Source organism: Ceratotherium simum, chromosome 16 (genome assembly GCF_057802395.1).
Source record: "Ceratotherium simum simum isolate JZ-2026a chromosome 16, ASM5780239v1, whole genome shotgun sequence".
NCBI classification, from domain to species: Eukaryota; Metazoa; Chordata; class Mammalia; order Perissodactyla; family Rhinocerotidae; genus Ceratotherium; species Ceratotherium simum.
Window position 1 is genome coordinate 479,464 of NC_141915.1, and position 27,359 is coordinate 506,822.

General features: G+C 48.7%; 1 protein-coding gene across 1 annotated transcript in view; it reads right to left on the reverse strand.

The window, feature by feature from the left end:
• TNFRSF13B (TNF receptor superfamily member 13B) overlaps positions 1–27,359 on the reverse strand; it is a 33,797-nt gene that overhangs the window by 5,413 nt on the left and 1,025 nt on the right. The window contains exons 2-3 of the mRNA XM_014789436.2: positions 9,666–9,803; positions 6,574–6,819 (exon numbers count right to left, since the gene is read on the reverse strand). Of these exons, the coding sequence (XP_014644922.1) occupies positions 6,574–6,819; positions 9,666–9,803 (384 nt within the window). The remainder of the gene's footprint in view (positions 1–6,573; positions 6,820–9,665; positions 9,804–27,359) is intronic.

Genomic DNA, 27,359 nt, shown 5'->3' on the forward strand with positions numbered 1-27,359 from the left:
ATGCCTCTGTCTCCTCCGTGAGTGTGTGTGTGTGTGGGGACACTTGGCCGCCATCACTCTGGGAGCCGAGTTTGGGAAAGGGCGGGGGGGGGTTGCTGTTTCCAGAATGGCACATCCTGCACTCCACCGCCCCCATCAGGGCCTGGCGTCCCTGAGCCCCATTCTTTCTGGTGCCACCTCCCTGAGAGTGACCCTCCCTCCTGCTGGTGGGAGCGGCAGGAGCGGCCGCAGCAGGACAGGGAGGGGGCAGCTCCTGCAGCCTTCCAGGCCCTCTCCCTGGCCCAGGTCGTGCCCGCTGGCCTTCCCGCGGCTCCTGTCTCTGTGGACGAGAAGCCCTGAGCCGGTCCTGCGCCACACTGCCCGCCCCTCCTCCCCCACAGCCTCATGTCCCCGGGGCGCCTCCGCCTCCACCGCAGCCTGCTCGACCACCCTCGCCTCTCGGGCTTCCGCCCCCGTGTCTTACAAGGCGGGTCTCATTGAGGACCCGCTCCAGGGACCTCGCTTCAGCCCTGGGCAGGCAGAGGGTGTGGGCGCCACCACTGTGACGTCGCCTGTCGCAGTCGGGGGGGAAAGAGAGAGAAAACACTCGGCACCCTGAGATTATCAAACACAAAGCCAGCCATCAGACCAGCCACCGGGCACCCAGTCCAGCTCGTTCTCCAAAGAAAGGAGACCTTGAGCAACTCCCGGGACAAAGGCAGTGTCACCCCCACGATGCTGATCCCGGCTTTACACATGCGGCCGCACGCGACAGAGCAGCAGTTCCCCCTGCACAGACGTCCTGCACGCCCAGCAGCCTAGTCGCTGGGTCTCTGGTCCCTCATGCCTGTTGTGAGCCCCTCCTCCAGCCCCACCTGCCCGGCTCAGCTCTCCTGCCACACCGGCTCCAGTGGCTTCACACGGGCCTCCCCCTTTGGCTTCAGGCCCACCACCTGTGATCTTCCTGATGGGGCTCTGGGCCCGGGCCCGGCATCCTGGGCTGCCCGGGGAACAAGCAGGGCCCTGGAGGGCAGTCTGTGCTGCTCTGTGCCCCAGCCGCCCCGCGCATTCCCGTCTGGTGGAATTAGGTTAAAACGGACCCGGGGATGTTAAGGGACTGATAAACGACGAGGCTCAGTGGGGAGAGGGGAGAGGAAGACGCCTGGCCTGTTGGCCTCAGGAGCTGAGAGGGGCTCCCTGCTGTGGGTGGAGAGCCCGCAGCCCCTGCCATTTCTGTAGGTCAGAGTGCCTCCGCCTGGGGACGCCTGAAAATGGCCATTCATAGGGCCTGACCAACTCTGACCTTCTTGTGGCCAGAGCTGGTGGACATTTGCACCCTTCTCTGCAGTGTGACCTACTCTTTCTAGAACTTTCCTCCTTGTCTGCCTTGGTGGACATATAGCCCTTCAGGTTCTGCTCTGACATCCCCGACTGCTCCTTCCCAGCCTGTCTGTGGGGTACAGACTCCCCCACAAAGGGCTTCCTCCTCAGTCCTCTTCTCTCCTCACACCTCCTGGGTCCCCGGGGAACCTTTTCCATTTCTGTGACCACAACTGCCACCTTGTGGGCCAGTGAAATCCAGTTCTCCAGGTGAGATGCTGCCCAGAGCTCCAGACCCATGGGGGGTCCTGGCTGCTCCCAAGGCTGGCGTCACCCTCCCGTGGGGGGACCCAAGTCAGTGCTCTTGGTTCCCTCCTCTGACCCCCCGGGAGCGGGTTGAATGCTGGCCCCTAAAGAGATGCCACCTCATTACCTGCAAATATGACCTTATTTATTTATTTTTTTATAATTTTATTTATTTATTTTCCCCCCAAAGCCCCAGTAGATAGTTGTATGTCATAGCTGCACATCCTTCTAGTTGCTGTCTGTGGGACGCGGCCTCAGCATGGCCGGAGAAGCGGTGCGTCGGTGCGCACCCGGGATCCGAACCCTGGCCGCCAGCAGCGGAGCGCACGCACTTAACCGCTAAGCCACGGGGCCGGCCCCAAATATGACCTTATTTAGGAAAAAGAACTTCTGCAGGTGTCCTAGGTCAAGGATCTCAAGATGAGATCATCTTGGATTAGGGTGGGCCCTAAGTTCAATGCCAAGTGTCCTCAGAAGAGAAGCAGAGCAGACAGACAGACACACAGGAGAAGCCATGTGAAGAGGCAGCAGAGTCTGGAGGGATGCGGTCACAGTCAGGACTGCCTGGAGCCCCCAGAGCTGTTCGGGGCCAGGAAGGACTCTCCTCGAGAGCCTTCGGAGTGAGCGAGCCCTGCTGACACCTTGATAGCCGACTCCTGGCCTCCAGAATTGTGAGAGACTACATCTGTGTTGCTTCAAGCCCCCCGCTTTGTGGCACGTTGTTACAGCAGCCACGGGAAGCTAACACAGCCCACCCAGGAGAGGAGCCACGTTCTGCGCTTCCCACCCAACGAGGTCCCTTAAGTGCCTGATATGCTCCTGCGTGCTCAAAGCCCAAAGTCATTTGGGGCCTCTTGAGAGCCCTGTGAGGTAGGTGCTGTTGTGATGGTGCCAGGGGGGTGGGGGGAGGACAGCTAGGCACAAGCAGTGTGGAAGCTTCCTTGGGTCTCCCAGGAGGTGGGGCTGGATCCAGGGGCAGGCAGGCCAGCCCAGGGCCCTGCTCACAACAGCTCCCAGAGCTCTTAACTCAGGACCCGGGGGCTGTGGATGGAGTTGGGGGTCTGTGGACTTGGATAAGAAAAACAAATCTTTATTTTCACTGCCTGCCAACTGAAATTTAGACTTTGCTTCCACTCAACATGGAGGCCACAGCCCCCGTTGTCTGAGCAGTGACCGTGGCTTTGTTGAGAGCAGAACCACAGGTATTTCCTTGTCCCCCTTCAATGGCTTTAGCCTGAAGCATCGCCTGTGCTCACAGGTAGTCTGAAATCACTGTCGTCATCCAGCCCCCACTCCATCCTGTTATTTAATGCATCGATAGAGAAACCTGTCGATTCGGTCTGAGGTTGCAGTCTGTGCAATATTTTGGTAATATTTTGATTTGATATTTGGTCTACTGTTCTGAGATACTGTTTTTTGATGGTATCTCAACACCACTGGTTTCTTTGTAACCCTGCCTGCTGTGTTTGCTGCACTGTAGAGCATCACCCCAAGAAGGGCCCGTGCACCCCCAGTGCCAAGGTGGCGCAGTGGCTGAGCAGCCCAGCTGTGCCCAACGCCTCCGCCGCTGACCAGACACGAGGGCCGTTCCGCCCCACCAGTCCCCTGCCAATGCACTGTTCCTCCGTCTCCATCCCAGGTCCTTGTCATCTGTGGCCTTCATTATTGCCAGAAACAGCCTCTCGCGGGGCCCTGCCGCCATCCCCTGGGGCAGTGCTGACCCTCTCGTGCTGCGCCTGCCCCTGCCTCCAGGAGCCTGTCAGTCTCCCCAGCCTGGCAGACAGCGTCTGGTCCCTCCCAGGACCCTCTCCAGCCGCCCCTGAATGCCTGCTGGCCCGTCTCAGTCCCTGCTCCGTCCAGCCGCCGCACGCCTGTCCTAGTGCCCCCCGTGCAGTCTCCCTGGGGAGAGGAGCCGCTCCCTGTACGGCGCCCCCGGCCCTGGCAGGGAGCTCATCACGTGGGCCTGGAGTGGGCCGCGTGTCTGTCTCCCAGGAGGAAACAGCCGACTCCATCCTTCGATGTCTGAGCCTTCCCCTCTGCGCCACGTCGGGGCAAGCTGACAGGAAAGCCCGGGTGCGCCCTCCTTTGGTGCCAATGGAGATTCAAACCGCGCGAGTCCCTCCCACACGTGGGAGCTCTGGCCCGGCCACCCCCAGCAGGCTCCTCTCCCACCCTCTCACGCCGTGTCCAGACCAGCTCCGGCCCTGCCCGGCCCTCTCCCCTGAGAGCCTCATCGTGTGACCCACAGCCTCTCTGTGCATCCCGGCCCGTGTGCACAGCGGCAGCCTCAAGGCCCCCACAATCTGGGGGGGTCCCTCCTGCCCCTGCGGACCGGCCACCACCTAGGCTGGGAGCCCCTGGTGCCGGGATTTGGTCTCGTCCCCCCAGCTCCCCCTCTAGCACAGAGCTCCTCCCGCCCCCGTGGCCAGCTCCTCTGCCCCTCCAGCACTTGCCCGTGTTCTTCCGTCTGCCTGGCACACCCTTCCTCCACCTTGACTCTTCAACACGTTTTCTTTTTAAATGAGCAGTGACAGTATGCTGGGGCATCCCTGAGCCTGATGAGTGCTCTCCTACAGTCTTCACAACGACTCCATGGCGGCATATCACCTCAGTCTCACAGAACCAAGCTCAGAGAGGTGCAGAAACTTGCTCAAGGTCACACAGTTAGTGAGGGATGGAACCAGGGTCCACGCCCGCCCCAGTCTGCCTTAAAGGCCCCTCCTCAGGGAAGCCTCCTTGCCCTCCGTCGCACCCCTGGCTGGGTTCCTTACCACCATGCACTGAGATTAATTTATCGTTTGCATGGGTCTTGTCCATTGTCTGACTCTCCCATTAGACTGACTTGCATGGGCTGAGGGACAGGATCTCCTTGCTCTTGCCGCCTCCCCCACGTACAGCCAGCCCTCCACAGTTGTGCAGCAACAAAGGAACGACGGTCTGAGGGGCACGCACGAGAGCCCTCGAGCGGGCTGAGGGGGGCCTGGCAGGGGCGGGGAATGAGTAGGGGCATGGCAGGATTCGGGGAGCCCACCAGGGGGGCAGGGGACAGATCAGCTCCACCACTGTGTGCAGCTGGACACGGCTTGGTCACATAGTGTCCTCCAGTTCCCTAAAACAGGTCCACACCTGGTCCCTCCCGGGCATGCGGCCCTGGTACTTCCTGTTTACAGTCCACAACAAGTCCGGCTCCGGCCCCAGCAGCACACCCACTGTCGGGAGAGAGCAGAACCGACCTACACCCAGACCTCTGGACGGACACAGGGCAGGGGGCACAGGACGGTCACCAAGTCACCGAGGCCCGGGGAGGACCCGTGGTGTCCCCTGGCCGTGCCAGCTGCCCCTGCTGCCCCAACTTGTCCTTACCCCCCATCCACACGTCCTGGAGCCGAGATGAGGCTCCAGTTTCCACCCAGTGCCCTCCAGGGAGGGGCTGGGCTATGATCACAAACAGGAATGGCTAACCATGTCCCATGGGCAGCAGGCCACCCTCAGGGGGTGACAATCCCATGGGCACCACTCTGGGATTTTTGCTCTTGCAGAGTGGACAAACTTTGGAACCCAGAGCCTGGCCCAAATCCCAGCTCAGCCATGCACTCGCTGTGCGGCTCTCAGCTGTCACGTCAAATTTTGAGACTCAGTTTCTCGACCTGTAAAGTGGGTAGGGTTGATCTGAAGAGGAATCTATTGCATCAGAGGTGGGGAAGGTTCCGGGTTCAGCTGGAAGAATCAAATACGTCGCCGACTGTAGGGCAGGTGCAGGGTCACCAGACACATGGGGAGCAGGTGTGCCCCCCGCTTCGTGGTTCGGTTCACTGCTCCCTCTGTGTCCACCCCCTCTGCATGGGAATCTGCAGTTCCTCTCTCTCTCTCTCTCTGCTGTGCTAGATTAAAACTCACCATGGTGACAAATTCTTTGCCTCTCCTCCCACCAAGGGGTGGCATCTGGCTCCCTCCTTGGATCTGGCTGGCTTTGCAACTTGAGTCATAGGAGGCAGCGGCGATGGTGTAATGAAGCTCACAGCCCAGGCATCCCGAGGCCTGTGTCTTTCTACTTCTTACACTCCTGCCATCATCACGAGAGAACGACGTGCCTTGCCAGCCCGCTGGCCCCAAGATGAGGATGAGAGACACAGGGGGCAGAGCCACCTCTAGCTGAGCCAGCCCAACACAGCCGACCCTGCCAAACCCCAGACTCAGGAGGCATGAGCCACTGAGCGTGGGGGCTCTTTGTGACGCGCCACAGCTCACGGACAAGAGAGCAGACAAGAGTAGGAGACGACAGTCTAGCCGAGTAGAACTTGGGGACAGGCAGCCTCCATCCTCAGGGCACGTGAGCTCACCCTTGGGCATCCTGGCACCAGAGCCTGGCTGCATGGGAAGGACGCCATCACGAGGGAGTCAGAGCAAGGGGACGAAGTCAGCCCGCACGCTGCGAGCTCAGCCGGTCTCCCCACCGACAGGGCAGTGTAATAACATCTCAAGCGTCTGTGGGTCCACATGGCCTCCCCGTCCCGTCCTTCCTGCCACCACAGAGCAGGCGAGCCAAGAGGTGTCTTCTGGGAGGATCGTTAGACCATTTTCAATGCTCGGCCAGCCCCCACCATAAGCCTTTTTGTAATACTTTTTCCTTCTCATTCTGAGGAAGTCTCCGTAGCCTCTGAATGGAATGAGATCCTGCTCACAGGTCAGCCCTGCGGGTTGCTTGCCGCCCTGTGTTTTAAGAACACATTCGGCCTCCATTCTAAGGCTCCCGACCACCAGGTCTTTTCTCCTCCCGCTTCCTTCTCGCCCCCAGACTTCTGGATATTTTGTGTAATTTTTTTCTCTCCTGTGATGATCCTCCTGGCTTCTGGCCATCTGCCTGGACTCTGACTTCCCGCTCTGCAGATCCCTGTTATTCAGGCCTGGGGCCTGGCCCTCCACCCCTCTGACCCTCAGACACCGTGCAGCCAACCGCACGTGACTTACCTGGACCTGCCTCCGAGCCTCTGGGCTCCGATCCCGGGGACCTTCCCCAGCCGTCGGGCCTGGCGTTGGCCTCCCCCGTCCTCTGTCTCCTGAGCTCGGGGGGCAGGCTCACTTGGCTCTTGAGCTTGTTCTCACAGAAGTACGTGCACTGCTTGGGGTGGCGTCCGCAGATGGAGGTGCAGCTGATGCAGTCCCTCAGGAGCTGGTCGTAGTACCAGCCCTGCTCCTTGAGGCAGCTCAGAGACTCTGGGAGACAGAAACAAGTGATGGCGCTGGGTGACCAGAGCTGCAGGAGCTGTGGGTCTGGCCGCAAAGGGCACCAGAGTTCAAACAAATCACAATCCAGAATAGCAATTCCAGAATAATCCTTTTCCAATATGCACATATAAGGCTGTCCTCTGTTCTCTAAGTACTGTTTTTTAGCTGCATTACACACATTTTGATATGCAGTATTTTCTCTATATCTAGTTTAAAGTGTTTTTACTTTTCATTATTATTTCTTCCTTGACCTATATAGCTTATTTAAAAGTGCATTTCTCGGGCCAGGCCGGGGGTGTAGTGGTTAAGTTCGTGCACTCCGCTTTGGCGGCCCCGGGGTTCGCAGGTTCGGATCCCAGGCGTGAACCTACGCACCGCTTGTCAAGCCATGCTGTGGTGGCGTCCCACATATAAAGTAGAGGAAGATGGGCACAAATGTTAGCACAGGGCCAATCTTCCTCAGCAAAAAGAGGAGGATTGGCAACAGATGTTAGCTCAGGGCTAATCTTCCTCACACACACACACACACAAAGTACATTTCTTAGTTTCTAAACATATAAGGATTTTCTAGTTATCTCTTAAAATTGATATTTAAGTTATTAAGTTCTTCTCACGTAAGTTCTTTACTTGCAGTTTTCAAACCTGATAAAGGAGAAACATATTTCACATGAACATAACGATTGGAGGGGAAGCCAGAATCCGCCTTGGCGAGTTGGGGGAGGGGGAAGGAAGGTGGGAAAACTCGAATTAAGACTGTTTCTTGTGTCTTAGTGAGTGAGAATTACAGGACCTTGACCAGGTATCGGGGCCAAGGAGCAGAAGGCCCACGAGCTGAAGCCAACCCGCGGGCCTCAGGAGAGCTCCTGGGAGCGCAGGACGGTCTGCGTCTGCCGCGCAGGGCCTCGGCCCTCGTCTCTAAAATCAGACTCGACTTCCATGCCACTGTGACACACAGGGGACATTAGGGGCACGGCTCAGAGGCAGCGCAGGGCAGAGGCTGAGAACACAGGCTCCAAGGCCCCCGTGGACGTGGGGCCTCCCTCCCTCAACCTCTTGCCGCTTGTGAGGTCTTAACCTCTCCGTGCCTCAGTTTCCTCATTCCCAAGAGAGAAGTAATCATAGTTTGACTTCTTAAGGTTGTTGTGAGGATCTGAAGTTCCCAGCACAGGGCCTGACACATAATAAATAAATGCTCAGTTACTGGAAGGTTCGAGTAGAATATTCATCTGTGCCTCTTTGCGATGCAAACACACCAACCCTTAACATCCTTGACCGAGTAGAGGGAAAGACCAGAAAGATGGTGGATCTGGGACCTCAGGGCAGACTCAGACGGCCCTGATGGGACCAGTGACCTCCCCCGCCGGCCCTGCCCTGGCCCCGGGGCTCCACGGAGCCACAGAAGCCCTGAGGCCCCGCACGAGATGGAGTGAACCTGACGGCTGATGGCGGTGGGGTTCCTGGGTTTTCTGTGACCTCGTTCCCTCCACAGGGACCCCAGTGTGGCTGAGCAGGAGGTGTCTGAGCTCCCTCGCTGCCTGACCGCACAACCTCCCTGTGGGTGTCTGCCCACCTCCGTGCCTTTGCCCACACTGGTCCCTCTCCCAGTGGTGCCTTCCCCTCACCCGACTCCCACACCGACGCACTCTTCACGCTTCACCTCAGGCGCTATCTCCTCCAGGAACACTTCTCTGCTCTCCAAGCCATCAGCCGGAGGCGGTCTCTCCCAGCTGTGTGGCATTTATGGGACTTTACTTTCTACCTCTAAATGTAGTCATTTCTCCCATTAAATGAAAACCTCTTTGAAGGGTCGTGTCAGATTCCTACTTTCGAGGGGGCAGAGAGTTCCGTGAATATTGGTGGAACGACACAGTGAATGTTCTACTTCGTTAATGGACAGTGGTGCAGTCATGGTTTTGGAGGCAGAGAGTCCTGGTTCAAATCCTAATTCTTCCTCTATTATGCTGTGTGATCTTGGGCAGGTCACTCAGCCTCTCTGAGCTCCACTATCCATAAACGGTATTTGTGAGGCACTTGCTGTGTGTCAGGCACTGTGCTGGGCTCGAGGAGCTCACAGAGACAGACGTGAAACAGATACACACGAAAGAACATAATACAAACTGTGACTTGTTCCAGCGAGAAAAAGGACACATTATGAGAAAGAGCAGCAAGAAAAATATATTTTTTCAAGAAAATCAGAGAAAATTAGATCTGGCCTGAATACGGACAACATTAAGGAATTACCGCTGAGGCGACAAAACGTCAAGGTTCTATTTGAAAGGCCCTTATGTGTTAGGGACTCACAATTTAGTGTTTACAGGTCAAATGATGTGAGTTCTTGGACTGGTTTTAAACGAGCAAAAGAAACTAGTCGAATAAAAAGGCGGAATTTTTAAAGCAGATGATGGGTAGATAGAGGTTTATTATGCTATCTTCTCTATGCTTGATCATTTCTATAATAAAACGTTTCAAAAGAAAGTAAGAACAGAGAATGACAAAGCCGGGCCTAATTCCTTTTGGGTAGTCAGAGAAGACTTCTGACATCTGGCTGAGTCTTGAAGGTTAGGTGGGAGTGAGCAGAGTGAAAAATGGGGAAATGCATTCCATGCAGAGGGTTTGACACATGCAAAGGCCCTGAGGCAGGAGAGAACATAGCATGTTCAAGAAACTGCAAGGCGGACAGTGTGGCCAAAGCAGAAAGGTCGAGGGGTAAAGGGGGGCCATCTCCTCCCACCACCCCTCCTCAGGCACCCAAGTGCACTGGGGCCAGAGGGACCTCTGTGGGGGAAGCACGGGGGTGACCCAGCCGTCCCCTGGGCTCAGGCCCCAGAACTCACTGCAGAAGGCCGTGCAGGGGCGTGGAATCTGGTGGCTGCAGAAGGGTTTGCAGGAGAAGCAGACGTTCAGCAGGGGGTCCCAGTACTGCTCTTCGGGGCAGGGCTCCATGGCCACTGCCGTCCGCAGGCCCTGTGGAGCTGAGAGGCAAGGAGCGTGAGGGCAGTTGGCACCCCACTGGAGGCTGGAACCCAGGCGGCCTCTCCTGCTCACGCCCTCACTCTCTGTCTCAGCGAGCAGTGGGGGAGCCACACAACACTGGCTTCCAACCCCAGCTGCACTCGCTGGGTGACCTGGGGCAGCCACCTCACCTCCCTGAGCCTCAGTTTCTCCACCTGTGACATGGCCGTTCTGAGGCCCCTCCTTCACATCAGTGCCCCTCGAGGCCCTGTTCTCTGCCTTCTTTAACAGGCCACAGGATCTTGGCACACACTGCCCCCTTTGCATAAAATGCTGTTCTTCCCGCTCCTTGGCTGGTTACTTCCTCTTGATCTTTTAAACCTTTGTTTCAGGTTCACTTCCTCAGGGAGCCTTTCTAGCTCTCCCCCAGACCAGGACACGCCCCTGCTCTGCACACTGACCTGCCTGTTGCTTGTCACTTCACTTCTACGAGTGTGAATATTTGGTACCGTCTCCCCACTGTGAGCACTATGCAGGCAGGGACTCTGATTTTCTGTTTGCTGCTGGGTCCTGAGAACCTGGAGAGTGCCCAGGACAGAGCAGGTGCTCATTTAATGAATGAACAAAAAGAAAAGCAGACCTACCCCGTGCCTAGCATACTGCAAGCACTCAATACATGTCAACTTCCTTTCCTTTTTCTTTTTCACTGAGGTATGAGACACGCCCAAGGCATGTGTAAAGTGTACCAATCCTAAACATGGGCTTGTTGAATTTTTCCGTATGTATACACCTGTCACTACCATGCGCATCAAGGTATAAAGGATTCTTGCCCCTGAAGACTCTCTCAGGCCCCTCCCATCCCGTATCCGCTCCCAGCGGTGACTTCTGCCCTGACCCTGACATGGCAGGTGGTCAACGTTGCCTGATCCTGAACTTCAGTGTCTGGTTTCCTTGGCGCCAGGAGATCCTGAGCCCCGCCCCTGGGAGGCTCTGCCGGCGGTTTGCTGTGTGTCACCGGTGTCGCCGAGCCTGCCACATGAGTGCATCACCTCCTCTATGATGCTCTGTCTGATCCCAGGATATCCGCTCCCCCAACACCTTCTCCTAAATGTTCTGCGAGGCATCCGTTTATTCTTTAATGAAAATAGCTGAGAAAAGACCAGGGGCTCCCCATTTAACATGGCAGCTTAAACACATGAGTTTATGTTCCTTCCCTCTTGAAATCCTACTAAAAGGAAGTTCATCCTCAAAGATAAAGAGAATGGGAGAAGTTGCCACCACAGGGGACAGATGCCAGCAACACTTTGGAAGATGGAAGGCAGAGGGACTGGGGTGACTGACTGCAGTTTAAGATCTCTCTTTTGTGCCATTAGGGGGAAGGAAGCTGATTTGAGCCACAGTACCCCAGGAAGACTCTGGAATCAAGAATCTCTGACAGTGGGGGAGGAGAGGGCAAAGCAATGGTAGAAGAATTAGTTGGAAATTTATATAAAGAGGGCTTGACCCCAGCCAGACCCCCATCGCCAGGCAGGTGATGGCCCCTCGCCCATCCAAGCAGAAGACTGCGGTCTCGTCAGGCACAGCTGAGGGCAGCAAGAGGTCCACACTCGCCCCAGCCACTACCTAAGGAGAGCTGTGGCCTGGTTTATTTAAATGTCTCCTGCCCCATCCTGCAACTGGCAGGAAATCGTCAGACTCTGCTCTGGGAAAACTGACCCAAAGGAAAAGGCCTGGAGGCACCGAACGGGAGATTCTCTCAAGAAAATGACCAAGTCGCAGCCTGACCGCCCCAGAGCAAAGCTGCTGCGTTAACTACCCGTCCGTTTACCCAGAACTTCTAGTCAGCTGTTTGTGCCTCAGTCTGAACTGTGATGAGTCACGTGACGCTGGAGCCCACCTCCATGTGACAGGAAGAGACACGCGTGGAGCCGACGGAGAGAATGCGGGGATGAAGACAAGCACAGGACAGCAACAGCACAACTGACACCCTCAGAAAGGTAGGAGAATTTTTGCGTTTACGAAAAAGAATGGTGTACTGTTTTCAAAGACTATTCATAGAACAAATAAGAATTACTAGAAATTAGAAATATAATAGCCAGAATAAAAGCATCCGTAGAAGGGTTGTAAGATGTAATCAAAGAAACTTACCAGAAAATAGGGAGAGAAAAGACGTGAAAATTATGGAATCATTTCAGGAGGTCGCAAAGTTGACTTATGGGAGTTCCACAAAAAACAGATTTGAAGGACATTAGCTTCCAGATTCAACGAGCCAATCAGGTGTCTGGCACAATAAATTCTCACAAACCAAGACCCAGCATCATGAAATTTAGGATCACCAGAGATTAAGAGCAAATCCTAAAACCTTCTTGAGAACAAGCAGGCTATCTACAGAGCTTTGTTAGTTAGGAAGTGAGTGAACATCTCAAAGTGAAACTGGGATGTGAGGAGAGCAGGGAAGGTTGCAGAGCAGGAAGCCCCAGGAATCTGCCCCTCCAGCTAAACGGCTACGGAGCTAGCAGCAACCGTCTGAAGTAACTATTTTGGAACTCTGGAATTGTCCAGAGGAGAGCTGAGTGCAGAAGCTGGTAAATTTCGGGAATTTCATTGCATTCCAGCCTATCGCATGATGGTGGCTACCATTCCCCAGCCCCCAGCCCCACGGAGGCAGCAATGGAGACAGCTGCCCGCATTCCTGGTGCACCTTGCTGGAGCCCGGGTGGCCAGGAAGGGCCTCACACTCCAGATATTGGGGTTGTGAGTTCTGATTGCTTATTGCTGCTTTCGATCACTGAGGAGCCAGGACAGAGGCTGGTGGCCATTGTTTCAACCCCCAAGGGGTGATGTGGCTTCCAGGGGATTTAAAGAGACAGACAGTACTTTCCCACCCTTTTGGGGACCAGATATTTAAGGAAATCTTTGTCAGATCACTGGTTGACTGCAGAGATGAAGGAACAGAAACTTCAGTGACCCCACACAAGGCATATACACTTTGCAAAAATAATTTGGAAAAGTCACAAACAGACTCTAGCCCTCAACAAGCAAGATTCATCAATCCCTGAGTGGGAGAATTAGATTTCCAGAGTTACCACAAAACAATACTCAAAATGTCCAGTTCTCAAAAAATTTATAAAACATACAAATAAACAGGAAAATATGGCACATTCACAGAAAAAAAAAAAAGAATTTGATAGAAACCATCCCTGAGGAAACCTTAGTCAAGGATGTTAAATCAACTGTCTTAAATACGTCCAATGAGCTAAAGAGAACCACGGACAAAGAACTAAAGGAAATCAGGAAAATTATGTACGAGCAAAATGAGAATGTGAATAAAGAGAAGTTGTAAAAAAGGATTCAAAACCTGGAAGCAACCAAAGTTTCCTTCAGTGGGTGAATGGATAAATAAACTGTGGTACATCCAAACAATGGAATATTCCTCAGCCCTAAAAAGAAATGAGTTATCAAGCCATGAAAAGACATGGAGGAAACTTAAATGCAAATTACTAAGTGAAAGGAGCCAAGCTGAAAAGGCTGCTGCATGATTCCAACTATATGACATTCTGGAAAAAGCAAAGCTATGGACAGTAGAAAGATCAGTGGTTGTCAGGGGTTGGGGAGAAGGAAAGATAAAGGCAGAACACAGAGGATTTTATAGGGCAGTGAAACTATTCTGTATGATATTATCATGGTGAATACAAGTCATTATACATTTGTTAAATCCCACAGAATATACAACACCAAGAGTGAATCCTAATGTAAACTATGGACTTTGAGTGATAATGATGTATGAATGTAAATTCATTGATTGTAACACATGTACTACTTTAGTGCAGGGTGTGGACAGTGAGGAAAGCTGGGCAAGTGTGGGGCCGGGGGTCTATGGGAACTCTCTGTACTTTCCACTCAACTTTTCTGTGAATCCAAAACTGCTCTAAAAGATGGTCTATTAAAAAATGGAAACAGACAGAAATTCTGGAATTGAAAAGTCCAATAACTGAAAAAAAAAACTTCACTAGAAGGGTTCAACAACAGATTTGAGGAGGCAGAAGAAAGGATCAGTGAATCTGAAGATAAGACAATTAAAATTATTTAGTCTGAGATGCAGAAATAAAAAAGAATGAGGAAAAATGAGCAGACCCTGAGGGACTTGTGGGACCCCATCAACGTACCACCATATGCTTATAGGAGTTCCAGAAGGAGAAGAGAGAGAGAAAAAGGGGCAGAAAAAATACTTGAAGAAATAATGGCCAAAACCTTCCCAAATCTTAAGATTCATGTCTTAAGAAAGACATGATGATACATGTTCAAGAAGCTCAATGAACTCCAAGCAGGATAAACTCAAAGAGCCCCACACTGAGACACATTGTAATAAAATCACCAAAACCCAAAGACAAAAAGAGAACTGTGAAAGCAGCAAGAGAAGAGCACTTGTCACACACACGGGATTATCAATAAAATTAACAGCTGATTTCTCCTCAGAAACCATGGAGGCTAGAAGGCAGTAGGATGATATATTTACAGTTCTGAAAGGAAAAAACTGTCAATCAAGAATTATATACCCAGCAAAACCATTTTTCAAGAATGAAGGAGAAATGAAGACATTTCCAGATAAACAAAAGCTGAGGGAATGCATTACCAGTAGACCTGCCCTACAGGAAATGCTAGCAGGAGTCCTTCATGCTGAAATGAAGGACACTAGACAGTAACCTGAAGCCACAAGAAAAAATAGGAACACTGGTAAAGATAACTACACGGGGAAATATAAAAGCCAATATTATTGTACTTCTTGTGTGGTTTATAACTCCTCTTTTTTCATATATGATTTAATGGGCCAACAATGGTTATAAACTGATGCTAATGGGCATAAAATATATGAAGAGGTGATCTGTAACAATAACAATGTAAACGGGAAGGGTCAGAGACATAGGAACAGAGTGTTTGTATACTATTCAAACTAAGTTATAAGTTTAAGATGTTAATTCCCAAGGTAACCCCTAAGAAAATGACTTAAAAAATACAGTAAAGGAAAGAAAAAGGGAATAAAAATGATACACTTCAAGAAATCAACTAGACAAAATAGGGCAGTAATGGAGGAATTGAGGAATAAAAAATATCTAAGACCTACAGAAAACAGATAAATGACAGAAGTAAATCCTTCTTTATCAGTAATCACATTAATGTAAATGGACTAAACTCCCCTACTAAAAGGCAGATATTGGCAGAGTGGATTAAAAGAGAAAACATGATCCATCTATAGGCTGTCTACAAGAGACTTACTGTAGATAAAATGACACAAAGAGACTGAAAGCAAAACAATGGACAAACATATTCCATGCAATTATAAACAAAAGAGAGCTGAGGGGGCTATATTATTGTCAGACATTTAAAGACATATTGTCTTTAAATCAAAAGAAGTTGCAAGAGACAAAGAAAGACAATATATATTGATAAAAAGTTTGATACAGTAAGAAGATATAACAATTATACACATATATGCATCTAACAACAGAGCCCAAAAGTATATGAAACAAAAATTGACAGAATTGAAGGGAGAAATAAATAGTTCTACAATAGTATTTTGTTTTTTTTGTTTTGTTTTTTTTTTGTGAGGAAGATCAGCCCTGAGCTAATATCTATGCTAATCCTCCTCTTTTTGCTGAGGAAGACCAGCTCTGAGCTAACATCTATTGCCAATCCTCCTTTTTTTCCCCCAAAGCCCCAGTAGATAGTTGTGTGTCATAGTTGCACATCCTTCTAGTTGCTGTATGTGGGACACGGCCTCAGCATGGCCGGAGAAGCGGTGCGTCGGTGCACGCCTGGGATCCGAACCCAGGCTGCCAGTAGCGGAGCACACGCACTTAACCGCTAAGCCACAGGGCCAGCCCTACAATAGTATTTTGGATATTTCAATACCCCACTTTCAGTAATGGATAGAAGAACCAGAAAAAAGATCAATAAGGAAATAGAGGACTTGAACAACACTATAAACCAATTACATATAACAGACATATACAGGACACTATACTCAACAACAGCAGAATACACATTCTTCTCACATGTACATGGAACATTCTCCAAGACAGACCATATATTAGATCACAAAACAAGTCTTAATAGGTTTAAAAAGATTGAAATCATTCAAAGTATCTTTTCTGATCAAAATGGAACGAAACTAAAAAGCAATAACAGAAGGAAAACTGGAAAATTCACAATTATGTGGAAATCAAACAATGCACTCTTAAACAACCAACATGTCAACAAAGAAATCACAAGGAAAATTATAAAATATCTTTAGATAAATGAAAATGAAAACACAACAAATCAAAAGTTATGGGATACAGCGAAAGTAATGTTAAGAGGGAAATTTATAGCTGTAAACACATACACTAGAAAAGAAGAAATTCTCAAATGATAACCCAACTGTACACCATGAGGAACTACAAAAAGAAGAGCAAACTAAATCCAAAGCTAGCTGAAGGAAAGAAATAATAAAGATCAGAGGAGAGAAAAATAAAATAGAGAACAGAAAAACTATAATAGAGAAAATCAATAAAACCAAAAGTTGGTTCTCTGAATAGATTAACAAAATTGACAAACCGTTAGCTAGATTGACTAACAAAAAGAGAAGAGATTCAAATGACTAAAATCAGAAACAAAAGTGGAGACATTACTATCAATTTTACAGACATAAAAAGGATTATAAGAGAATACTATGAATAACTGTACACGAACAAATTGGATAATCTAGATAAATGGACAAATTCCTAGAAATATACAATCTACCAAAACTGACACATGAAGAAAGAATATCCGAACAGACCTATAAGAAGTAAGGAGATTGAATCAGTAACCAGAAACTTCCCAATGGAAAGCTTAGGACCAGATGGCTTCACTGGTCAATTCAACCAAACATTTAAAGAAGAATTAACACTAATCCTTCTCAGATTCTTCCAAAAAATTGAAGAGGAGGGAACACTTCCTAACTCATTCTATGAGGCCAGCATTACACTGATACCAAATTTTAATAAAGACCTCATAAGAAAAGAAAATTAATTGCCTTATGAATATAGATATAAAAATCCTCAACAAAATATTAGCAAATCAAATCCAACAGCATATTAAAAGGATTATACACCATAACCAAGTGGGATTTATTACTGGAATGTAATGATGGTTCAACACATGAAAATCAATCAATGTGATAGACATTAAAAGAATGAAGAAAAAACTACACGATCATCTCGATGCAGAAAAGCATTTGACAAAATTCAATGCTTTCCAAGATAAAAATAGTCAGTAAAGTAGGGATAGACGAGAACTTCCCCAATATGATAAAAGCCATATCTGAAAAACCTACAGTTGACCTCATACTCAATGGTGAAAGACTGAAAGCTTGTCCCCTAAGATTAGCAACAGGAAAAGAATGACCCCTTTCACTACTTCCATTCAACATAGTACTGGAAGTTCTAGCCAGGGCAATTAGGCAAGAAAAAGACGTAAAGGTATCCAAACTGGGAAGGAGAAAGTAAAATTATCTCTGTTCACAGAGGACGTGACCTTATACGTAAAATCCCTAAAAATTCCCCACACACAAAAAAACTCTTAGAGCTAATAAAAGAATTTAGCAGAGTTGCAGGATTCAAAATCAGTTGCATATATATATACTTGCAATGAACAATCCTAAAAGGAAATTAAGAAAACAATTCCATTTTAAAGCCATAAAAAAGAATAAAATACTTAGAAATAAATTTAACCAAGGTGATGAAAGAAATGTACCCTGAAAACTACAAAACATGCTGAAATTAAAGAAGACCTAAATAAAAGACATGCCGTGTTCATGGACTGGAAGACTCAGTATCGTTAAGATGTCAATACTACCCAGTGACCTACAGATTCAGTACGATCCCTAACAAAATCTCAATGACTTTTTTACACAAATAAAAAATCTCATCCTAAAAATTCATATGGAATTGCAAGGGACCCCAAATAAGCCAAGACAATCTTGAAGAAGAACACAGTTAGAAGACTCACACTTCCTGATTTGGAAACTTACTGCAAAGCTAAAGTAAACAGTGTGATACTGGAATAAAGACAGACACACAGACTAGTGAAATAGAATAGAGCCCAGAAATAAACTCTCACGTATGGTCAATTGATTTTCAACAGGGGTGCCAAAACCTTTCAATGGGGAAAGAATAGTCTTTTCAATCAATGATGCTGAGAAAATTGGATATCCACATGGAAAAGGATGAGGTTGGACACTTACGTTACAACATGTATAAAAATTAACTTAAAATGTATCGAAGAACTAAATTTAAGGGCTAAAACTAAAAAGCTTTTAAAAGAAAACATAGAGGAAAATCTTCATGCATTGAATTTGGCAGTGACGCTTTGGATATGACACCTAGATAAACCGGACTTCATCAAAATTAAAAACTTCTGTGCATCAAAAGATACTATTGAGAGAGTGAAAAGGCAGCTCACAGAATGGGAGCAAATATTTGCAAATCATATATCTGATAGGGGATTAATATGCAGAATATATCAAGAACTCCTACAACTCAATAACAGAAAGACAAACAACCCAATTTAAAAATAGGCAAAGGACTTGAATAGACATTTCTCCAAAGGAGACATGCAAATGGCCAAGAAGCAAATGAAAAAAGTGCTCAGCATCATTAGTCATTAGGGAAATGCAAATCAAAGCCACAATGACATACCACTTCACACCCACTAGGATGGCTATTATCAAAAAAGGGAAAAATAACAAGTGTCGGTAAGGATGTGGAGAAATTGGAACGCTCACGTGTTGATTGTGGGAATGTAAAATGGTGCAGCCACTACAGGAAACAGTTTGGCAGTTCCTCAAAAAATTACACGTAGAACTACCATATGATCCAAGAATTCCACTCCTAGGTATAGCTAAAAGAACTGAAAGCAGTGATTCAAACAGAGACTTGTACACCAACATTCATAGCAGTATTCACAATCGCCAAAAGGTGGAAAATCCAACTGTTCATCAACAGATGAAAGGACAAGTAAATTGTGCTGTGTATACACGTACACTAGAATATTGCTCGGTTACTAAAATGAGTGCAGTACTGACACACACTACAACGTGGACGAACCTCGAGGACATTACGCTAAGTGAAATGAGCCAGACACAAAGGGACAAACATGTATGATTCTACTCATACGAGGTAAATAAAGTAGCAAATTTGTAGAGTTAAGAAGTAGGTTAGAGGTTACCAGGAGCTGGGGGGAGAGGGGAATTGGGAGTTACTGTTTAACGGGGACAGAACTTCCGTTTGGGACGATGAAAAAGTTTTGGGTATACATAGTGGTGATGGTTGCAAAACATCATGCGTGTACTGATGCCACTGAATTGTACACTTAATAATGACTAAAATGGTAAGTTTTGTTTTATATATTTTACCACAAAAAAAGCAAAACAAGAAGGAAGAAGAAAGTAGAACAATGCTTCAAATTTATGATGGAAAATTATTTTCAGTCTAGAACACTACCTGTTATGAACCAAGTGGGGGCTCGAATAGACACATTATGAGACATACAAGATCTCAAAAATCTTATCTTCCACGCATGTGCCATTGCTCGGTCAGCTACTGGAGGATGTGCTCCGTTGCTGTGGAGCCCACCCGTGTTTACTCCACATGCTAGAGAGTAGACAAAAACATGAGGAGGGGGGGAGAAAAACAGGATCCATCTCAGCAAAGAGGTGAAGGCAGAAATTCTCAGAGTGAAGGTGAAGGAAGTCTCCCCGGAGACGGCTGCTTGCAGGCCTAGAGGGAACCCTGCCCCCGCTAAAACAGGAGAAACGAGAAGGAGTGTCTCCAGTGGGAACAACAGATAAGCGAGCATGTTTGACCCATCGACAGGCTGGATCCGTCACAGAGCCGGGGCTAAATTACTGAGACAGGCAGAGAAAACTGAGGAGTTATCAACTCCAGGAAAATCAGAGTGCATGTATGGCTCGGCTGTGAACAAAGTTTACATTGTCATCAATATGTGAACAGCTACCAATGACTAACTCAGCGACCATGAATTATGTCCACCGTAAAACAGCTTGCTCGCTTCCCCGAGGGGGGACAGCCATGAGACCACCGTCAGCAAACAGGGACAACAACGACTTGTAAGAGAGAGGAAGGAGGGGGCAGGAAAAACCGCAGAGGGTTTTACATTCGGGGGCAAACTGACCAGCTGGCAGCAGAGAGGGCAGTCTATCCTGGAGCACCCGGGTCAGGTAGGGGGATCCAGGACAATCCAGTTGCTCATGGATTCTCTGGAAACCCCTGAGGGCGTCAGTGTGGGCAGAGGGGCCAGGCCGTCTGGGTGTCATGTCTGCTGGCCCTCCCATGCCCTCTTGGGTCACTGTGTCCACCATGGGGTCCGCCCATTCCTTGCATCAGAACTGCTCACAGCCCACACAGGTCTAACCTAACACCACACTACGGGAGGGGTGTGCGCAGATGTAAGGTGATGTGAGAGCGAAGTTCTCATCTTAGAAAGCAGGAAATCAATACACAGTGTCTAAGATTGAAAAGTCAAGACCCAGCAGTGTGGGCATACTATATTCTGAGACTCTGCAGATGAGCCGGTGAAGCCGCCGGGCAGCAATGGTTGGGGACCACTGGACCATGAAGCCCGGGTCCAGCCTCTCCAGCTGTGTGACCCTGGGTAGAACTTCCCCTCCTTGGACCCGGGCTCACCTCCCCTGTAAAGTGGGGGCACTGTGGCTTACTTCACACGGCCATGGTGAGCATCTAGGTGGTGCTGAGCTCCTGAGTAAAGGCCTCCCTCCCTGAGCCACTGCCCTTATTAACATCGCGGCTCCTCGCCACACAGGGGACTGTGCTGGCCCAGGCCTGACCTGGGGCAAGGGAAAAAGAGGAGGACCAACTCCCTGTCTTTCCCCAGGTGGGGAAAGGGCTCTGGCCCTGACAACGGAGCAGGGTGGGGAAAGTGTTGGCTCCCCATGCTTGCTCTTTACAGTTGTGCCAAGAAAACCTGTCCATACGACTTGAAAAGAAAGGGCAATAAAAGCTTCAACACAGGAGAAATTTCTCATCCAGTCTTTGAGCAAACGCAACCTGAGCTGGGGGCTATGAGCTAGGCTGTCACTGGTGGGGTGGAGGCAGGAGGGGATTCCACTATGAAGAGATGGGTGTGTGCCCTGGAGGAGGCCACAGCCTGAAACCTGGGTGACGTGGGAGAACTGACAACGGCCATTTACATCCTCAATTTTATTAATCACGAAGAAGGGGGGAGGGGAGGGAGAGGAGGGAGGAGAGAGGAGGAGGAGGGAGGAGAAGGGAGAGGAGGAGGAGGAGGGGAGGAAGAGAAGGGAGGGGAGGAGGAGGGGGAGGGGAGGGGACAGGGGAGGAGGAGGAAGAGGAAGAGGGAGAGGAGGAGGGGAGGGGAGGAGGGGGGAGGAGGGGAGGGGAGGAAGGGGGAGGAGGAGGGGAGGGGGAGGAGGAGGGAGGGAGGAAGAGGAGGGAGAGGGGAGGAAGAGGAAGGAGGGGGGAGGAGGAGGGGAGGAGGAGGGGAGGGAGGAGGAGGGAGGGAGGAGGAGGAGGAGAGGAGGAGGAGGAGGAGGGAGGAGGGAGGAGGAGGAGGAGGAGGAGGAGGGGAGGAGGAGAGGAGAGGGAGAGGGGAGGAGGAGGAGGGGAGGGGAGGGAGGAGGGGAGGGAGGGGAGGGAGGAGGAGGAAGAGGAAGAGGGAGGGAGGAGGAGGAGGGGAGGGGAGGAGGAGAAGGAGGGAGGGGAGGAGGGGGAGGAGGAGGAGGAGGAGGAGGGGAGGAGGAGGGGAGGGAGGAGGAGGGAGGAGGAGAGGAGGAGGGAGGAGGAGGAGAGGGAGAGGGAGGAGGAGGAGGGGAGGAGGAGGAGGAGGGGAGGGGGGGGGGGGGGAGAGGGAGGAGGAGGAGGAGGGGAGGAGGAGGAAGAGGAAGAGGAGGAGGAGGAGGAGGAGGGGAGGGAGGAGGGGGGAGGAGAGGAGGGGAGGGGAGGAGGAGAGGAGGAGGAGGAGAGGAGGGAGGGAGAGAGGAGGAGGAGGAGAGAGGAGGAGGAGGGGAGGAGGAGGAGGAAGAGGGAGAGGAGGAGGAGGGAGGAGGAGGAGGAGGAGGAGGGGAGGAGGAGGAGGAGGAGGAGGGGAGGAGGAGGGGAGGGGAGGAGGAGGAGGGGGAGGGGGGAGGAGGAGGAGGGGAGGAGGAGGAGAAGGAAGAGGAAAAGGTGGCTTTTCACTTCAGTTAGCTATACATGATTTCTCACAGGCTTTTTTGAAATACTGAAAGTAGCTCTGAGACCAACCCCTGCCAGGCACCACCCCCACCCAAACGAACTGTCAGAGACTCTGAGGGTGGTGAGCACCATCCCCACGCTGGGTCTAAAGTCGGAACTAAATTAAGGCCTGAGTGACTACTCAAGTCCCTTGCTCAGTTTTCTGTTTATACAATGGGGGCACCCATTTCTAGCCATCGTAACTTCTGCCTCCTGTTAGCTCATTCTGAAGACTGATTTGCCACAGTTCAGTGACAGAGTGTGTGTGAGAGCAGAGGTGCCCGTGATGGGGAGAGCCCAGCTCTCTGGGCAGCACAAAACCTCAGCTTTCCTTCTCTGTAAAATGCGGATCATAGCCTTTCCTCTGCAGAGGAAGTTTCCCAAGGATGTGTACATGACACGCCTGTAACTGGCCCAAGACATGGCTGCCCAATGGTAGTTATTGTTTTGATATAAGTAGTATAAAATATAATGGATTCGTTATAACCATTTATAGTAATATAAAATGATTGTAATAATATAGTAATAGAAAATGATTTTATTACAGTAATGTAAAATGATTATAATATTGTTATTAATAATAATGACAGTATCAAATTAGCACTCCAGGCCTGGGAACTGCTCCCAGACCCTCAACTCGTGGCTCAACCAACATGACTTTCCAAACACTTGTCCCCATGGACGCCTTGTCACCTTGCCTCTCCCCTGAGCTGCCTCACGTGTGCCTCCCTCTGTGAGCGTGAGGCCTGAGCACACTCTCTCTGTGTTGTTTCTTGTTTTGTAATTTGACCTCTGGGAGAGTAGCCACTCTGCCTCCTGACACTGTCTCATTCATCTCTGAATCCAGTGCCTTCCACAATACCAGGCACACAGCGGGAGCTTAATAAATGCTCATAAATGACCGAAAATCTTATAGCTAGCTGTCCTCAGTAAAGACTTGTGGAATGAAAAGCAATGCACGTTCTTGCACTGTGTTACAGGCTGGGATCCTATGTGAATTTCATCCTGCCCTCTTCCCCTGCCGCAGTTCCTGCCTCCAAGGACTCAGGGCAGAGGGGTCCCGGTAGGGGGAGGGGGGGAGCAGAAATCCTGGCTTTTGCTTTCAAAATTTGGGGGAGAGATCGTGGCACAAACAAAGTGGCTGAGCCAGAAAACCAGCAGAGAAAATAATTCTCCCTAGATCGAAAAAACAGCCCAGTCAAAGGTTTAAATGTGAAAAGGAATAAAATTATAAAAAATTCTAGAGAAGAAATCATCTGATAACTTCTTTATAATCTTGCAGTATAAAAGGTCTTTCTAACTATGACCCCAAATCCAAAAGCTATAAAGAAAGATTGATAAAATAGATGACACAAAACAAATGAACAAACAAAAGACTTCTGCATGGCAGGCAACACTTAAGGAAAGTCCAAAGACAAATGAAAAATGGGAACAAAACATTCACAACTCATATCTAAAGAGTGCAAAGAAAGAAAAAAGCCAGCCAGCCAACAGACATGGGGCAAAGGCGCTGAAGAGACAGTTCACAGACAGGGACAAACAGCACGAGATGTTGGTCACATTCCCAAGAGAAGGCAGATTCAAACTACACTAATACCATCTTCCCCTAACAGATTGTTAAAAATCCAGAAGCTTAATGACACCGTTTATTGGCAAGGTCATGAGGAAAGTGCACTCTCATCCATTATAGAGGGAGAGGAAACAGGGATAGCCCTCATGGAGGGCAATATTTGTCAAAATTACTGATGTACTTACCCACTGACACAGTGATTAAACTCAAGGATTTATCCCAGAGTGCGAAACGATAAATTCATTGCAGCAATATTTGTAATAGCAGAAGATTGGAAATAACCCAAATGTCCATCAAAAGAGGATTGACTGAGTAAATTATAGTACATTTATACCCTGGACTATTATGCAGCTATTAAAAAAGGAATGAGGAACCTCTTTGTATATTGCTGTGGAAAGAACTCCAGGATATATTAATTGGAAAAACAAAAATAAAAACAAAACAAGGTACATAACAGCACGATTCATAAGCTCCTTTTCTTCCTTCCTTCCTTCCTTCCTCCTTTTATTTTTTACAAGAAGGGGGAAAGTTCTAATCTATATTTATAAGTGTTGGTATACACATAAAGAAACACTGTAAGGAAACATAAGAAACCAAAAACAGTGTTTTAAATAAAATACTTAGGAATAAATTTAACAACAGAATTACAAAACTTGTACATTGAAAACTAAAAAACATTGTTGAAAGAAATTAAAGACCTAAATAAATGGAGAAACATCCCACTTTCATGGATTGAAAGACTTAGCATTGTTAAGATGCAATACTCCCCAAATTCTTCCATAGATTCCACACAATCCAGTCAAAATCCAAGCTGGCTTTTCTGAAGAATTTGCCAGGGCTTATCCTAAAATCATATGGAAACGCAGGAGACCCAGAAGAGGCAAAACAATCTTGAAAAACAACAAAGTTGTTTTTACACTTCTCAATTTCAAAACTTACTACAAAGCAACAGTAAATAAGATAGTGTGACACTGGCATGAAGCTAGACAGATAAATAGAATAGAACTGAGGGTCCAAAAATAAGGCCTAACATTTATGGTCAATTGATTTTCAACAAGGGTACCAAGACAATTCAATGGGAGAAAGTATAGTTTTTTCAACAATTGGTGCTGAGACAACTGGATGGCCACATACAAAAGAATGAATTTGGATCTCTACCTCACACCATACACAAAAAATTAACTCGCAGTGGATCACAGACCTAAATGTAAGAACTAAAACCAAACTTTCAGAAGAAAACAGGAGTGAATCTTCATGATTTGGGGTTAGGCAATGACACCAAACGCACAAATGATTAAAAGAAAGATTGAGAAATTGGACTTCACCAAAATTAAAAACTTATGTGTTTCACAGAACACCATCAAGAAAATAAAAAGACAATCCACAGACATGGAGGAAATATTTGCAAATCATATATCTGATAAGGGATTTGTATCCAGACTATACAAAGAGCTCTTATAACTGAATAATAAAAAGACAACCCAATTTAAAAATGGATTAAGGAGTTAGACATTTTTCCAAAGAAGATATATGAATGGCTAACAAGCACATAAAAAGATGCTCAACATCATCTGTCACTAGGGAAATGCAAATCAAAACCACACTGAGTACCTGTTAGGATGGCTATAATGAAAAAGACAGTGACAAGTGTTGGCAAGGATGTGGAGAGATTGGAACCTTCATGTGTTAGGCCGGATTATAAAACTGTGCAGCCACCTCGGAAAACACTTTGGCAGTTCCTTGAAATGTTAAACACAGAATTACCATATGACCCAGCAATTCCACTCCCCAGAGAAATGAAAACATGTCCACCCAATACTTGTACACAAATGTTCATAGCAGCGTTATTCATAATAGACAAAAAAGTAGAAACAACCCAAATATCCATCAACTGATGAATGGATAAATAAAATGTGGTATATCCATAAAATGGAATATTATTTGGCCATAAAAAGGAATTAAGTACTGATACGTGCTACAACATGGATGAACTTCAAAAATATTATGCTAAGTGAGAGAAGCCAGTCACAAAACACCACACTCCATTTCTACAAAACGTGCAAAATAGGCAAATCTATAGAGACAGAAAGTGGATTAGTGGTCGCCTAAGGCTGGGGGTGGGGAGGATGAGGAGGGACAAGGCTTCTCTTTGGGGATGAAAATCTTCTAAAATTAGATTATAGTGATGGCTGCACAACTCTGTAAATACACTAAAAAACACTGAATTGTACACTTTAAATGGGTGAACTTTATGGCATATAAATTATATCTCAATAAAGCTATTTATTCTAGGGGAGGCAGGAACTGGGCAGACAGAGGACAGGGAGGGGAGGCAGGCTTTCTGTTATATACCTTTTTATACTTTCTGAGCTTCCAACCATGTGACTATACTACATATTCAAAAAGCAATTTAAAAAACAAACAAATCAAACAAAATTAAAAAGAGACCCTTGACCCTTCCCTCATTTGGGGAGAAAAGAGGGAGAGACTGCTTCCCACCCAACCCCCTGTGAGGTGATGGTTGGGTGGATAGTGGGTCAGATCGGACAAGGGCGCCTGAGAGAGCTTTCAAGACACGTGGCCGGGAAGCCACCACGCCGCTGGACCTGACCGAGAGACAGCGCCCAAGTGGCCAGAGGGTGCCGTCCCTGCTCCCCCTCCTCCACCACTGCCTGGACCTACGGAAAATGCCAGAGTCATCGTCAGCCCCAAAGAGGGCAGAAAAACCCCAGGACTGACACCGGCCAGGCAGAACAGAAGCTTGGGAAAGAAGCTCTGTTGACACACGGGGAAGAAGGGAAGGAGTCCTGCATGCCTGGTCTGTGGCCCCGGCTCCCAGCCCAGCTCCCGTGCACCCTGAGCCTGGAGAGCAGCCAGGAGGGACGGTTCCTGGAGCCCACTGCCCATGCTTCCTCACGTGCTTGGCTTGTTAATAGGTGCTGCACCAAGAAAGACCTCTGGGGTCAAATTAGTTTGAAAAATGCTGGGTTAAAGAAAGTCAAAGTGTGTTTTTTTAACGGCAGCCCTTCTCAGAACCACTGCTTGTGACTCTTCAAGAGGGGCTCTGGCAGGTTCAAAGCCCTTCTGTGTTTTTGAGGGACATCTGGTGGAACAGAGGCTCTTCTTCTTTTTACAGCTGAGGAAAGGGAGCCCAGAGAGGTGAAGCGGCTCATCCAAGGTCACACAGCAAGTCCGTGAGCAGCAGAAGCTAGAACTCCTGACTCCCGGCCAGGGCTGAGTCCTCGGCATGAGGTAGCCTCCATCAGTGCCAGGTCACAGCTCTGACCCATCCTGACTCATGGTTGGTCCTGGGGGCCCAGGCAGTTTCATCCTGTATCAAGGCGACCTCTGGTCCCTCCCTGGTCCAACTCTCTCAGAAATTTTATACATTTGAGCCCTTAGCTGAGGACACGTCTGGGGATGTGGTCACAACACAAAAGGGAACAGAGAAAAGACAGGCTCCCTACCTGATGCGTGGGGGAGAGAATAGGCTGTGCCACTGTGGGCCCTGATACCCGCTCAGATCCGGCCCCGGGTCCCATCTGCACAGGGAGGACCTGGCTCCTTTTATCCGCTTTAGCGACCTACGCTTCCAGGTTTCTGCTTTCAAGCAAACCTTTAAAAGCTGCCCTGACACATGATTCAGCTTCTTCAACAGATAAACAGCAGGGAAAAAATGGGAACGGTGCTAGATTAAAACATAGGGTCAAAGGCTG